Genomic DNA, 13242 nt, shown 5'->3' on the forward strand with positions numbered 1-13242 from the left:
GCTGAAGGTATTGGAAAATGGATCCTTGGAGATAGATATTTTTGTCATTCAGGAGGGACTGAAGAAACAAGTTAAATAGAAGTATTAACAAGCAAGCAGATCAATGAAGTCATCAAGTCAGCACTGGAGATAAAGAGCTCAGCTGGAATTAAAACTACAGCAATAGACAGTGTTCCAGTGTTGGGAACCACTGCTGTAGACAACACTAGACGCAAATTGGAAACTAACCCTGCTATAGGGTCTTCATTGTAAGCAGCACAGACGCTGGGTCAGTGCAGTTTTCTCACATCATTCTCTCTCGTCTGTTTCAGTCCGTCCACTATTCCCAGCAGTGGTGAACGATAGGGACTCTTCCCTGTGCCCAGCAGAAGCCTCTTTCTGCACTTCCACAGAGGGGCGTTGTCTCCTTTCAAGTACAGAGCCAGACAACGGTGCCCAAGCTCCTCTTCAACACCACACCACTGCACCAGCAAAGGAATATTAACAGATTATCTAAAAGTTTCTGCCTGATGTCCTCTTTTTGTCTCCAGACCATGAGCTACCACAGTTCCATAAAATCCTAAGAATGCACCTCTACTTTTCTCTGCTCTCCTCCCCACTGAGAGCTGGTGTGTGGGGAGAGTACTGGTGCACTCTGGCTGCCATCACATCATCCAGTTGGGGCTACACACTAGTGGTGGTGGAGGGGAGTCCTCATTACCTGTAAAGCACTTTGAATGGAGTGTCCAGGAAAGCGCTGTATAAGTTTAAGAATTATTACTTTTCTTATGTGCTGCTTTTTCCCCCCAAACCCTGTGGTGTTCAGCATAGCTTTGCATTGTGCAGTATTTCATACAGTCCTGTCTTCGTGAGGGCACAATCCAGCTCTTGTATGGATTAACAGGACAACCCTAACTCTGGGTTGCCAAAGCCCATTCCTGGAGGGCAGCAGAGTCTGCAAATTTTCATTGCAACTAGAAGACTCAAATGTTTATCACTAAATCCTTAATTAGGCTTTTTGAGGATTTCTACTAGGTGTTTTTCTATTCACTGTTTTACTCTTGAAATACAACATCTATAAACGTTTTGGAACCAGGAGAGAACTACCAGCATTACGTTCATCAGGTAATTGCATTACTTAACCAGCTGTAAACCAGGCTGGAACACAAGTCAGAAGAACTGTGACCCAGTGGAAGGTTTGACACTGCTGCTCTTAACTCTTGTCAGTGTACCAGCTGACAATCTATAATTGTTTACAGCACAATGCTAGTTTATCTGGCAAGAGACATTCTAGGCTTACAGCAACCAAGATTTGAGGATCTGTGTCAGGAGCACACTGATTTTGATTCACCTTATTTCAAATGCAGCATGAACATTCAACACACACTGATCGGATTAAGCTCATTAACTCTCAGAACAAGGTTTAATTTCTCCAGGGCTCCCAATAAAAAAAGAAACACTTTCCAGTTGTGCTTCACAACTAATCACTGGGGCACGTGCAGACGAGGCACGGCAGTGACTACAGGCTCACGCTGGGCACGTCTGCAGACAGACAGGGACTGCTGGTGCCCACCTGTACCGCAGGGTGGACTGGAGCCACAGGATACAGAGCAGTGTCTGCAGCAGGTTCTCGAACCCACAACCCGAGGGTTACTCACTGCTTGATGCCGTTCACCCAGTTGAAACAAAAAGCAACACAATTTTTAAATAATTCATAAGAACACAGCCTTGTGAAAATAATGTGAAAAGCAGCAAATGACACATCAACCCAGAAATCAATGAATTAATGAGGTGATCTGAAACAGCAGACTTGACTTTGTTTCAAACAGGCATTAATGATGGAGATAAAATACCCAAGGCAAACCCTAAATTGTTCCTATTAAAAAGGAAGTTAAGGTACCAAACACAAAAAAAACACTCTTGGAAAAGAAAATTTGGGGTTTATTTGTAAATCTGAATTAAAATAAAAATTACTCCATGTTGACAAATATGGCTCAGTAACTACAGATAAAAACAATAAAAAGTGCTAATGCTTTATACTTTTAACAAATTAGCAGTGAGGGCTCCTATAACAAACACAATCACATTCACTCACTAGAGCTCCAGAGTAAAGGAGCAAAGTGCAGAGTCCTTCTGCACCCCAACAAGGGACATCAGGGCATTTACACACCAGTTTAGAAACCCACACAAAGAAAAAGAACACAGTTTCCCTATTTGGCAAAGCAGTGAGTAATTCACCACATTTTACACTCTTAGGCTACGTACAACATAATCAGTCTGTAAATAGCTGTGCACTGGACAGAGCTGCTGGAGATTTCAGCAAAGGAATAAATTCACGTAAATGAAGATTCTTCTCTTTAAGTATCTGTTTTTCTCCATGCGCCATCAAGACCCGAACTACTCTGGAGTTTAACAGCAGACCAACAATTTGGACTACGAGTACCATCTAGTGGTATGTTCTGGGTACTACAGCCCAGATATCAAGGAGTCCGAACAGGTCTGTTCAAAAGTGACGACCATTTCCACCATGTCAGGGTATTAGGGGTTTATGTCATGACCCCTGGTGCCAGTTTTGACCCCCCCATGACCAAAAGTCAATTTTACTGCTTTATTTTCTCTAGGGCCTTGACAATATTTGTACAACAGCAAATTTGTTTCACTCTCATCCATCTGACCCAGCACACACTCATCTCCAGGCTGGCCGTTAGAACCTGTACTGGCCCACTTTCACGCTTCCCACAGCTGAATTCGCCAACATGTCGAAGTGAGCAGCGTGGCGTGTACAGTTTCGAAAAAAGAAAATGGAATCTGCAGATTCGCAAGAGGCTGAAAAAGCTATGCGCAGCTGAGACTTGCAACTTGGAAACAAAGTTTCACTTCTTCAAAGCTCAGGAAGGATACATAAGAAGGCAGCGTAGAGGATGCCCTTTTAAACAGCTGAATTAGCACCCGAACGATCTGTGAAACGGGATTTCTAACATATGTGATTAAAGTGAACACAAAATACAGTATGTGCTACAAGGACTTGTCACTAATACAACAGCATTACTAATACGTCCTGTATTGTTTTCCATGGCATTGCATTTCACATGCATATTTAAAACATCAGGTAAGGTGTTATAGGTGTGAACAGAGTTGACTCCAGCCCGGCCTGTGGCCGTTTTAACATTGTTTCTGGTATCAACTCCTATCATACACATCCCAGAGAAAGTGGACAAATATGCACGTATCACCACGCAACCCACTGAAACCAAATTTCTCCTCTGACAGGAACAGGAAAAACAAATCAAACGCCCTTGTGAATAAATCTTGAATGCCGAATGCCAAAAGATATTTAATTTGTCTCAAAAGATCCCTTTTAAAATCCTGCTGTTTAGAAAAGAGGGCACGCCTGGGCTCCCTGCCCCCTGTGGGCTGGCATTCCTGCCCATGTCAGTCTCCACATCGCCATGCCATGCTCTGACCTGCCCACCCCCCTCACAAACTCCCGGCCCCGGAGGGCGCCAGCATGTGGGGGGTGGTGGTGTTGGTCCCGCAGTCTACGTACTCAAACGTGTCGAGGGAGAGCTGCTCCGAGTGGGCCAGGTAGGAGGCATTCATCGTCAGCCTGCGGTACACAGAGAGAGAGAGACAGAAGACGGCCAGACCAAGCGTCAGAGAACTGAGACCCTTGCACCTGGGAGATAAGGGAGGGCAGTTGTAAAGGAAAATGACACCAGCACCTTTAGGAATTGGGATTTGTTCGCAAACAATACATTAATAGTCCCGGGTTCAATCCCAGGTAGGGGCCAGCTGCTGCAATTCCTTCCAGTCGGCTCCCAGGTCCACTCAGCCTGCTTTCCAAATGAGTACCAGTACCGGGGGTTAATCCTTCTGGGGGTAACAGGCTGGCCGGAGCGTGACGCTGACCACATCACCTCCACCTCCAGCATCGGGTGGTTGAGGAAAAATGGAGGCTCTTGTCCCTCCATTCCCCCATGAGCCTGAGAAAGACACCTACCTACACGTGTGGCTAACATTGTGGTCCTAAGCTACCTTTCTGTGACAAAGATGACAGATGTATGACGGAGCCAGAACAGTGTGGATAGGGGGCGTTTTTACTGTATTGCCTTTTAATCCCACCCTAGTTATCTATTCCATTGCTCCAGCACTCAAAGCCAATGCAAAAGTCCCAAGCCACACAGGTTTCACAGTTTCAGTCTCACAGGTCACATCTCTTACCATGACTGCTCTTCAGGTGCCTCTAGCCAAGAGCGTACATCACCACCATGTCAGAAAAAAAGCTCAGGTTTTGCAAACAAGAACTGGTTAGTATCCAAATGCAGCCAGCTCGACAAATTTTGACACCAAGTAGCCCGAAAGCCTTTGAAAACACTTAACACACTCAACAAAAGAAAATACCACAAAAACAGAGCAATACTCACTGCATATGGAGAAACAGGGTATGAATGTTGAATTTTGGAGACATGCAGTAATTTCTGTAAAACAGAAAACTATTTCAAACCCACCTTTCATCATTTATTTTAATTCATCATGGATTTTAAGATGTAAATATTAAAAACTCAACAGAAAAGAACATTCCATGAAGAAGCAGAGTAAATTGTTTAAAGCCTGAGTACAAAGTGAAACTTGAGCACAAAGTGCTTCATGAGATCTTTCTATATTGCCAGTATCATACATTAGATACCCACGCTGTTTAGCAACTCCAGCTGGGTTAAAATTCTGCTCTTCAGCAATAGTTCCAGGAGAAAACGAGACATGTGGACAGCACGCCCATTGTCATGTGACATGCTTCAAACTCCACAGTGCCGTTTAAGAAAGGGAGCACCACTTGGAGAACGGGTGAGAAAACAAAAACAGGTTTGCCCTGTTCACCTTAGATCACCTTAGATTGCCAGGCTACTGCAGCTATCAGCTCCATCTACAAAAGAGGTTTGGAAAGACCTTCAAGGCTGGCTGTGGGCAACTGCGGTGAGGTGTCAACAAATTGTAACCAGACTTCTGTCTCTCAAGAAAGACGATGCAGCGCTGTGCTAATACACTGATGGCATCCCTCCACCACCACATTTCTCACAGATCAGCTATGAGCAGGTTTACACAATGCCATTCATTCTGGTATGTACAGGCAAAATATTGGGAATTAACAATCTGAGCAGAAGACGATTCATTGAACAGTACACACAATAAGGCAGCAGTTAAAACTATGAAAAAGGTACAGATTCACTTACAACAGGCCTTCATCGCTTATGATGGCATTTATCGTGTAGGTGAACTGCAGAGGAGAAAAACAAATGTACAGGCAAATCAGGAATAACACACCACTTTTTCCTCCCTTCAAAAGGTTTACTTTTTAAATGCAGATTAATGGACAGATAAGCAACTACTTCCCTCCTTTACTTAAAGGCAAGAGCATGCAAATCTCATTTAGTATTGTACTTCCATGTGAAACTGATCTATCTGTTGAAGACCTGATCCATCTATTAAGAGCCACTGCTGAATGAAGGGTCTGAAGCTCATTCTGATTAGCTGCATACAGTATGTCTGGGCAGACACTTGTTCTGTGAAGGTACTTCTGTTCAGTGTTTGTGAAAGTTACCTTAAAAAATTAATGCATTTCAGGTACAGGCTATCTGCGTGAGGGATTTATTTTTTAAATCAAAAGCTGGAGGAAAATGATTGATAGTATAAATGTATTAGACAATAAGTATACACTAAATATAAATGACTGTTAAGGTCATTTTTCCCCCCAACTTCTTGTAGGGGGAAAATGGTACAAAGCAATTACTTACACCAGTCATTTGTAACTACTTTTTTCAAAGGTGTTGCAACAATCCTGGGTTCTTTACAAGCACCTGCATGATCTATGTAAAGCAAAAGGCAGATACAAGCAAACCAGAAAGGAGAAAGGGCCTTGTCACATTCATGGGCTGGGGTTTCTTGACAAACCAGAAGCACTTTCTGCAGGTCATGGTTGACTGACAGGAGAGAGAAACCCATAGAGCACCTGTCCTCCAGCAATGAACACAGATGTCGCTCAGAAGCCCTTGCAACCACCCACTGCCTGTTACTTCTCAGCTACCGTTCTGCTAGACTCTGCCTTTTGAAATTATGCCACACAGTCCAAAAATTTGGAAACCTCACACACAGACAGGCTGGGAAAGAGAAAAATATTGTTTCAGGACTTTTCTATTTAAACCCGATACACACTAATGTTTTATACCTCATAATATAACACAATCAAGTGTCAGTATGATGCCAAAATGATCTCTTCGTTTACTAGGAAAATTTGCAGCAGGGGAGGTTGTGTATTGCCTAAGAAATCTAAGAACAGTGTATAATCATATGAAGGGCTACAAACAAGCACAGGATTCAGTCCTTCCAGCTCATCTGATGTTTTTCCAGCTCCCTGCTTACTAAGCACATTGATTTCTTCTTAGAACACATACCTTCTTACTAGTGCAAGGGTCTTGAAAAGGTTTTTGTAAATAAGCAGCTCAAAAATGTATCCTGACATGACTGATCAGGAAGCACACACACCTCTCATCCCAGTACAGCAAGACAAACTCCATTCCTTGTGCCCATCTCCCCATCTACACCTGCACTACAATTGTACACAACAGACAAGTTCAACTTTAAATAAGAGTTAAAATAACTTTAAACTCTAATATATTAGTGACTTGGGGATCAGAGTACCTATATCGTTCACAGAAGCCTACACATTTAATAAATCAACTTGCATATGAAGCAACACACAAGCTTCCCAGTAGTTAAGCTTCTAATTGCAGTGCCAGCACAATAAGGGATTACACTACTGTCTGTAACATATCATGAAAGAGTAGACTGTTGCACAAGGCGGCAGGGATACATGCAGTGGCCAAAATGTTAGGATCCCTTTCATCTGGACACTCTTACTGGGAGACAAAGATTGGTTTGCTTGGAGAACATAAGACAGATTTCTATCACCTTCCCTGGCAACTGCAAACTCCAGATCTCAATCTTACTGAAGATCTGTCAAGTATAAAAACTCAATTCCACATATCACGCCAACAACAGAAGGCAGTCATTCTGGAAGACTGGGATAGGAAATATTTCAAAACCCTTTGGAATCCCTGGAACCTGCTGTGCTTCCCCCTAGCCTGTCTGTGGATCTGAACGGTCCAGCAGAGAGCTTGTAGTGAAATACAGATCTGTCCCAGTGTCTGGCTCTCACCTCACTGACGGAGCGTGGCCGCACTTGTGTCTTTTTGATGACCCGAACTCTTCCCACCACCTTCTCAAAGATCAGAGCCTGGATATCCACGTAGGTAGAGCTGATGCCGTAGTAGTTGTCATTGGTGATGTTTAGCACATTCTAAAAAAACAAGAGAAAAAAGACGAGATTGTTGCAAAGACTTCCACCATCTTTCCAAGGCTGAATCTCAGTCGAGTAATTCCAGCTGACTGGAAACAGACTAGAGTGTTCAATTGCAAAGCTTTGTCCTATACAAGAGCCCCCTGCCTGAAAAGTCTAAATCCTGGGCTCCTGAGCAGCCGGACTGCAATGCCCATTTTTAGTGTCCAGATGTTACTGAACTGGGCCTGGGGCATGTCAACAGCCAAGTGTGACCAGGACTCCTCGGAGAACTACAGAGACTTGATGTGCTTTTGCTCCCTCCACGGTGATAACCTTCCCACAATGCCGTGTGGGGCCCGCACTGCGTCAAACATGTCAGAGGAGCACATGGGCAGCAGCTCCTTCTCCCCGTGCAGCACAGAGGCTGACGAAACTCGAACAAACCGCGATTCCAAATTGGGCAAGAGGGCGAGTTCAAAACAGAGCACGGACAATTCCAAACTTGAGAGGTAAAATGCTTCAATGAACTTAAACAGTAAAATAATGGCTCCCCTGGAGTTACTGTAACCTTTGCTTGGAGTTAAAACCAGTTTCAGAAGGCATATGAAAAAAGGAAGTAACCAGTCTAGAGATTATATGCCCCTGTAAGGGATGGCCTCGCAAGGCACACTGGGAAGACTGGCACTCACAGTGACGCTCATGTTGACGGAGCTGGGACTGAACTCGACGTAGACGGACTGGATCTTGACGGGGCTGAGGAAGATGCTCCGAGGGAACAGGAAGAAGAGGGCCAGGGAGCAGGTCAGCATGCACAGCAGCACCGACATGGTGACGTACAGCTTACTGTCGGGGGCAGACACGGGCACAAGCAGGACAGCGGGTCAGACACACGAAGAAGGTCTCTCCAAAAACAAAACTGAGCCGCCTAATGTTTGTACAGGTCAACAATGAAACCTCCCAGATGAATTTCCTTCATACCACACATTGTTTAGCCAGAAGGTAGTGTATAGCAAAAACAAAGATCAGCCACATTTAAAGACTGTCAGACAAATATGTTGGCTCCCACACAGGAAGAACAAAGGAAGCAAGACACGGAATGCCAACTACACTTTTAAGGACGAGAATACACCTAAAATAAGTAAACAAACATTCTGCTTTTAAGTCTTGTTTTAATCTAAGAACAAGTATTTTAAACCAACATTAATCGTAGTTAAATAAGGAAGAGAGAGTCATATAAAAATAAACATCAAACATATTACCCAACAGAAAGATTCTGTTAAACAGAACTTTAACACAATATGCTTGCATGATAATATGGCACTTTTACCATTACGTTCCTCTATTTCTTGCCCCGTTTTTTGAATACCGATCTACAATTTTACCCACAAAAATTGTGTTTAGCTAAACTCACCATAGGAAATGGTTCTGAATGGTAGAGTCACATAACTCTTGTACACATACATTACAGGAAATCAAAACATCTAGTGTGTGCAGCAGTGGCAAACTGGAAAGGCTGAACAAGCACACTCAGGACTTCATGTAGGTCAGTGGATATTATTGAGGAAAACTGGGAGCAGGATTACTGTGGGAAAGCTAAGGAAAGGAGTCAGAGTCTCTCAGAGGAGTCTTACGTGTGAGTGGGCTTCAGCCTCTGGTCACTGTAGGGGATCAGTGCCACTAGCTGGTTCTCCTGCCCTGAAAAAAAGAGAGGATTCAGGATTTCCGAGGTTTCAGGGATGGCATACAAAAAACACATTGCTCTTAGTTAACGGAATCACAAGTGACTACATCAGTTTCAAAATTTTACCTTCATTACTTCATTTTTATTCAGCCCAAACTTGATGCAAATTTGTAATATTTTCAGACCCAGCTGCCAGACTTGAGAACTATACAATCGTGCGTCATCCTGGCTGCTGGCTGGCAAATGCTCTTGAGCTGTATCACTAAGAGGCCGCATTCCAATACAGATTCCCAGGTACATTTTGTCAGCGTTCATGCATTTATTTGGCCAATGTTTGGCCAGGCAGCCGGCCGGGCCTGTATATGACTGCAGGAAGCCCTGGTAAATGATAAACATGGTCAGAGCAGTGTGACAATCCATCCTGTATGTTACAGGCAGATCACAGAAGCCCAGCCTGAGAGGAACACCAACAGCCTGCCAGCTGCTTTTTGAGCTCTGCCTCTCAAACAGACTCTACGACATCAGTGATCAATGCTGCAGGAGACGAGAAAGCCATCCTTTCCGGTGGCTGTGAGCTCTAGAGTGCTTTATCGCCTTCACACACGGCCCGACACATGCAGGACAGCAGACTGACCCCTGGGGATTCGCCCAGTGCCCTGGCAGGTTGGGCAGTCCAGAGTCTCCTCAATGAGGTCCCCGTCCTCCAGTGGACTCCGATTAATGCTGCGGTAGTCTTCTCGGGAGCATCCTTTGCGCTGGGAGATGACGGACTCCTTCTCCTCCCGGGAGGCGTTCCCACTTCCCAGAGAGACCCCCATCATCACACTGCGCCCCCCTGCGACACAGTGCATCCAGCAAAAACAGGGCAGAAAGCGAAATTCACTTAATATTGGTGGCGACACCTCGGATCAGCTGGCAATAATAGAGCAGGGTCTCGACACCTGCCAATCTGACGGTCGCGAACGTGCTTACTCACGATGGGTAACGCATGCAAGAGGAGCAGAGCCGGAGGAAAGCGAGCCACAGGGTCAGCGTGACAGACGAGGATCACGAGACGAGTCTAGGTAGCGAGTGAGCCTCTCCTTGACAAATGCCCAAGTACCCACTACCCAGCAGCCACATCTCAACCTGGGCTTGCTTGTATTCTGTCAGGAACGCTCCAGGTTCTGTGTCAGCCTGACGTTTTTTTCACATTGCTGACTTTATTACATTCAGAGCCCCTGAAGTTTCCGGTATGATATTAATACACTGCAAGCCACTCTATGCCCCTGTCAGTTCTAAGGGCTTTCTAGGCTTTGTGTGACTCTGACTGGAGGCTTCAGGCAGAGAGAGATACAGAAGCCATACAGAAACTAGAGTAATTCTAGTGAAATTTCATCACATTAATGAACCCTTTTCAACTGATAAGAGTTGAAAAATTCTGAAGTTCTCAAATGGTAATAAAATCTCTGTACAATTTCCCCTTCCCATCCAACTTCAAATATCAACTGCAACAATAAACCTTAATATTACTAGATAAACAACAGAGAACACATTCTCATTGGCAAAACCTTCCTAGAGAGTAAGCATTTATACACCTGGTAATTTACTAGTTGTGCAATCTGAGCAAAGCACCTTTCAAAGGGTTTAACACTAATATGCCAACCAGGGTCTGAAGCCACCCACAGCTGCCTCTGCTGTAGGTGACACACCTGTTTGAATGGGCCAAGTGACATTGTAAAGATTGCGATATCTCTATCAGGATATCAGATAATTCTAGTACAGGTGGCAACACAAGCCTGATCCCATTCTTCTTTTCCAAACAATTCTGTTTTCTTTTTCTTTTTAAATGGACTTCGCGCATTTTTGGAAGATAGGCTTATATTCTCATTCTGTTTTTTTTTTCTTCTGTTATTGTGCGGTATGACGTATCAGTGTTCAGGAAGAGTTCAAGGGAAAAACACTTGCACATGTTCTGAATGTTCAAATGAATAAGCAAAACAATATACAGAATATCTATAACTTAATAAAGGTATAAAGGTATCAGAGTAGTATTATACTGCTGCTGAGTGAGGGTGTTAATTTCATACATGCAACTATTAAGTAAAAATATTTAAAGTAGAACAATTGAAGTCACGAAGGGTCAGAATTACAGAGACGTACTGTATTGCAAGCGCCCGATACGAAATTGTTAGCTTTTTGTTTTTTACAATTATACAGATCTAAAGTTCTTTTTATTAAAACGACAAACGAAACGCAAATGGTAACACCCCCATAATTTCACCAATAACAAATTCAAACATAGCACCTTACAGAGCATCTCGATCTCTTCCTCGAACTGTAGACAATTTTCATTCGCATCAGTATCAGCATAATGAATCTTGTAATAACTGACTGCATCACATTTTGTTTTTTACTGAGGGGTTAACGTTATGCTGTAACTTTTCACTTACCTTTTTATAAGCAAATGATCAAGGCGTCATTGCTCATTCCAAAAAATACGGGCATATGGAAAAACTAAAGTCGACGTTATACCTGCTTCCCCAACTTCTTTGCATGCAAGTTTTTTTTCCACAAAAAAAAACACAACTACAGTCTTTACATAGTGCGTGTAATCGTCGTTACTACCCTCTTCCTGCTACGGTCAGCTGACACGAATAGACCGTCATTATTTCTCTACTGCCGCCCGGTGGACGCAGAGAGTACTGAAGGACAGCGAACCAAACGCTCATCGGATCAAATCAAGATACTGTAATCCGCCCTTCGATCAAGTTTTAATAATTGCTTACACTTATATAGCGCTTTTTAACCCCTACGTCTAATTCCGGGCTCGTATCCAGGCAGTCAAGGGGCAGAAGGTGGGATATACCCCAGACAGAAATTCAGCCCATTGCAAGACCCAAACACTCACAAAAGGGCCAGTTTTGTTTTCAGAAGCCAGTTAACCTACCAGCAGGTCTTTGGCCTGTGAGGGGAAACCCATGCAAACACGGGGGGAACATACAAACTCCACACAGACAGCATCCCAAAGGAAGCACTGAAGTCTTCATGTTAAGATAAGAAATATTTACCTTTGCAGCATTGTTCCCTAAGCGCCCATCAAAAATGTCTACATATTATTTTCCACAGCTAAAGAATTTTAGTTTTCCATGCATGGAAAGACATCCGAATTTAAGATTTCAACGTACACTGTTAGTTGCTTTTAATTTATTTTCTAGATTTATACACATAAAGACAGTAGTGCCAGTTACCAGGGGGTCCTGGAGAACTGCGGCTTAAGTACAAAATACGTAATTTATATTGCATTCAGGTTATTAATATCGAATAGCACCTGGTCATTACTCTTTAACTAGTGTGTGCAAAAGCCAACACGAAGCAACAGTGAGACATTTAGAATACTTCCTTCACGAATACTCAAAAAAACAGTTTTCAAAGTGCCAGATGAGCACAGGAAACGGACACTACTGCTTTCAAACGACAGTAACAGTCTTCAGGCTGAGAGCTGCACACAGTGGTTTCATCGTTTGTCTCGGAATCTGGAGAAACTCAAAAGTGTGTGAGAGTTTAGGGGTACTCACCTCAGGTTTCTGATAATTCTGGAACTGATTCTAAAAACTGGCTGCAGTTTATGTGGAGAAAAAAAAAGATTGGATCTGGATATTCGTGCAGGGAAATCCAGGGCGTTCTTTGAAGTTTTACAGGTTAAATTTAAGAAAATGAGCAGGAACTGAAAAGGCCAGGAGCTTGTTTATGCACAAAACTGTCCTGAAACAGAAAAGTTTCTTAGATCTGTTTTTATCCGTCTGCTGGAAGAGAGCCAAGATCGCACCTGACAAACCTGAAAAACATGAAAGAACCACACGCAATTTACTTCTCCGCAATTCATTAAAATGTATTTAAGAATAGTTGTCCTTCATAACAATGCAAAGGCTATCCGATCTTGTGCACCAATACAGATAATACAAATGACTATTACCAATCCATTTTTACTAACCACTATCTCTGAGCTGGAGCCTAACCTGGTAAACACAAGGCATGAGTCTACATGACTTAGAAGATTCTTACACAGTGATCTCTTATTCTCTTCCATCTTTCTTAAATAGTGCTTCCTCCCGTTTACTACAATCCATTCGATATAAGAAATTCACACGCTTGTGTCCTGCGTTTTATACATGCTCCAATTTCATTTGCCAGTTGTTTTCTCTATTCCACCTTACATTTTTTTTCCAATCATCCACGAATTTGACAAGTCTATTTACTCTCAGTCTTG

At 43.3% G+C, this 13242-nt stretch overlaps 1 protein-coding gene across 2 annotated transcripts; it reads right to left on the reverse strand.

Annotated features, from left to right (window-relative positions):
• Window positions 1–1899: 1899 nt before the first annotated feature.
• On the reverse strand, window positions 1900–12722 carry tmem106a (transmembrane protein 106A). Of its 2 annotated transcripts, none has more exons than XM_069185585.1 (8): window positions 12551–12722; window positions 9628–9828; window positions 8944–9007; window positions 8002–8155; window positions 7190–7330; window positions 5208–5251; window positions 4404–4457; window positions 1900–3586 (listed from the first exon to the last, which is right to left on the reverse strand). In XM_069185585.1, the coding sequence occupies exons 2-8, from the start codon at window positions 9812–9814 to the stop codon at window positions 3457–3459; spliced, it is 774 nt and encodes a 257-aa protein (XP_069041686.1). In that variant the 5' UTR covers window positions 9815–9828; window positions 12551–12722; the 3' UTR covers window positions 1900–3456. The 2 variants fall into 2 exon arrangements, with proteins under 2 accessions (XP_069041686.1, XP_015217559.2); XM_015362073.2 differs by lacking the exon at window positions 12551–12722 and adding an exon at window positions 11426–11625.
• Window positions 12723–13242: the final 520 nt, after the last annotated feature.

This window comes from Lepisosteus oculatus, chromosome 28 (assembly GCF_040954835.1).
Source record: "Lepisosteus oculatus isolate fLepOcu1 chromosome 28, fLepOcu1.hap2, whole genome shotgun sequence".
NCBI lineage: Eukaryota > Metazoa > Chordata > Actinopteri > Semionotiformes > Lepisosteidae > Lepisosteus > Lepisosteus oculatus.

Bases quoted from the DNA above. Each gene is read 5' to 3' on its own strand.
- tmem106a (XM_069185585.1), bottom strand. From the start codon at position 9,814: ATGATGGGGGTCTCTCTGGGAAGTGGGAACGCCTCCCGGGAGGAGAAG. The intron at 9,008-9,627 runs GTCAGTCTGCTG...TCTTTTTTTCAG, and splicing joins CACTGGGCGAATCCCCAGGG to GGCAGGAGAACCAGCTAGTG. The intron at 5,252-7,189 runs GTGAGAGCCAGA...TCTCCTCTGCAG, and splicing joins GGCCACGCTCCGTCAGTGAG to TTCACCTACACGATAAATGC.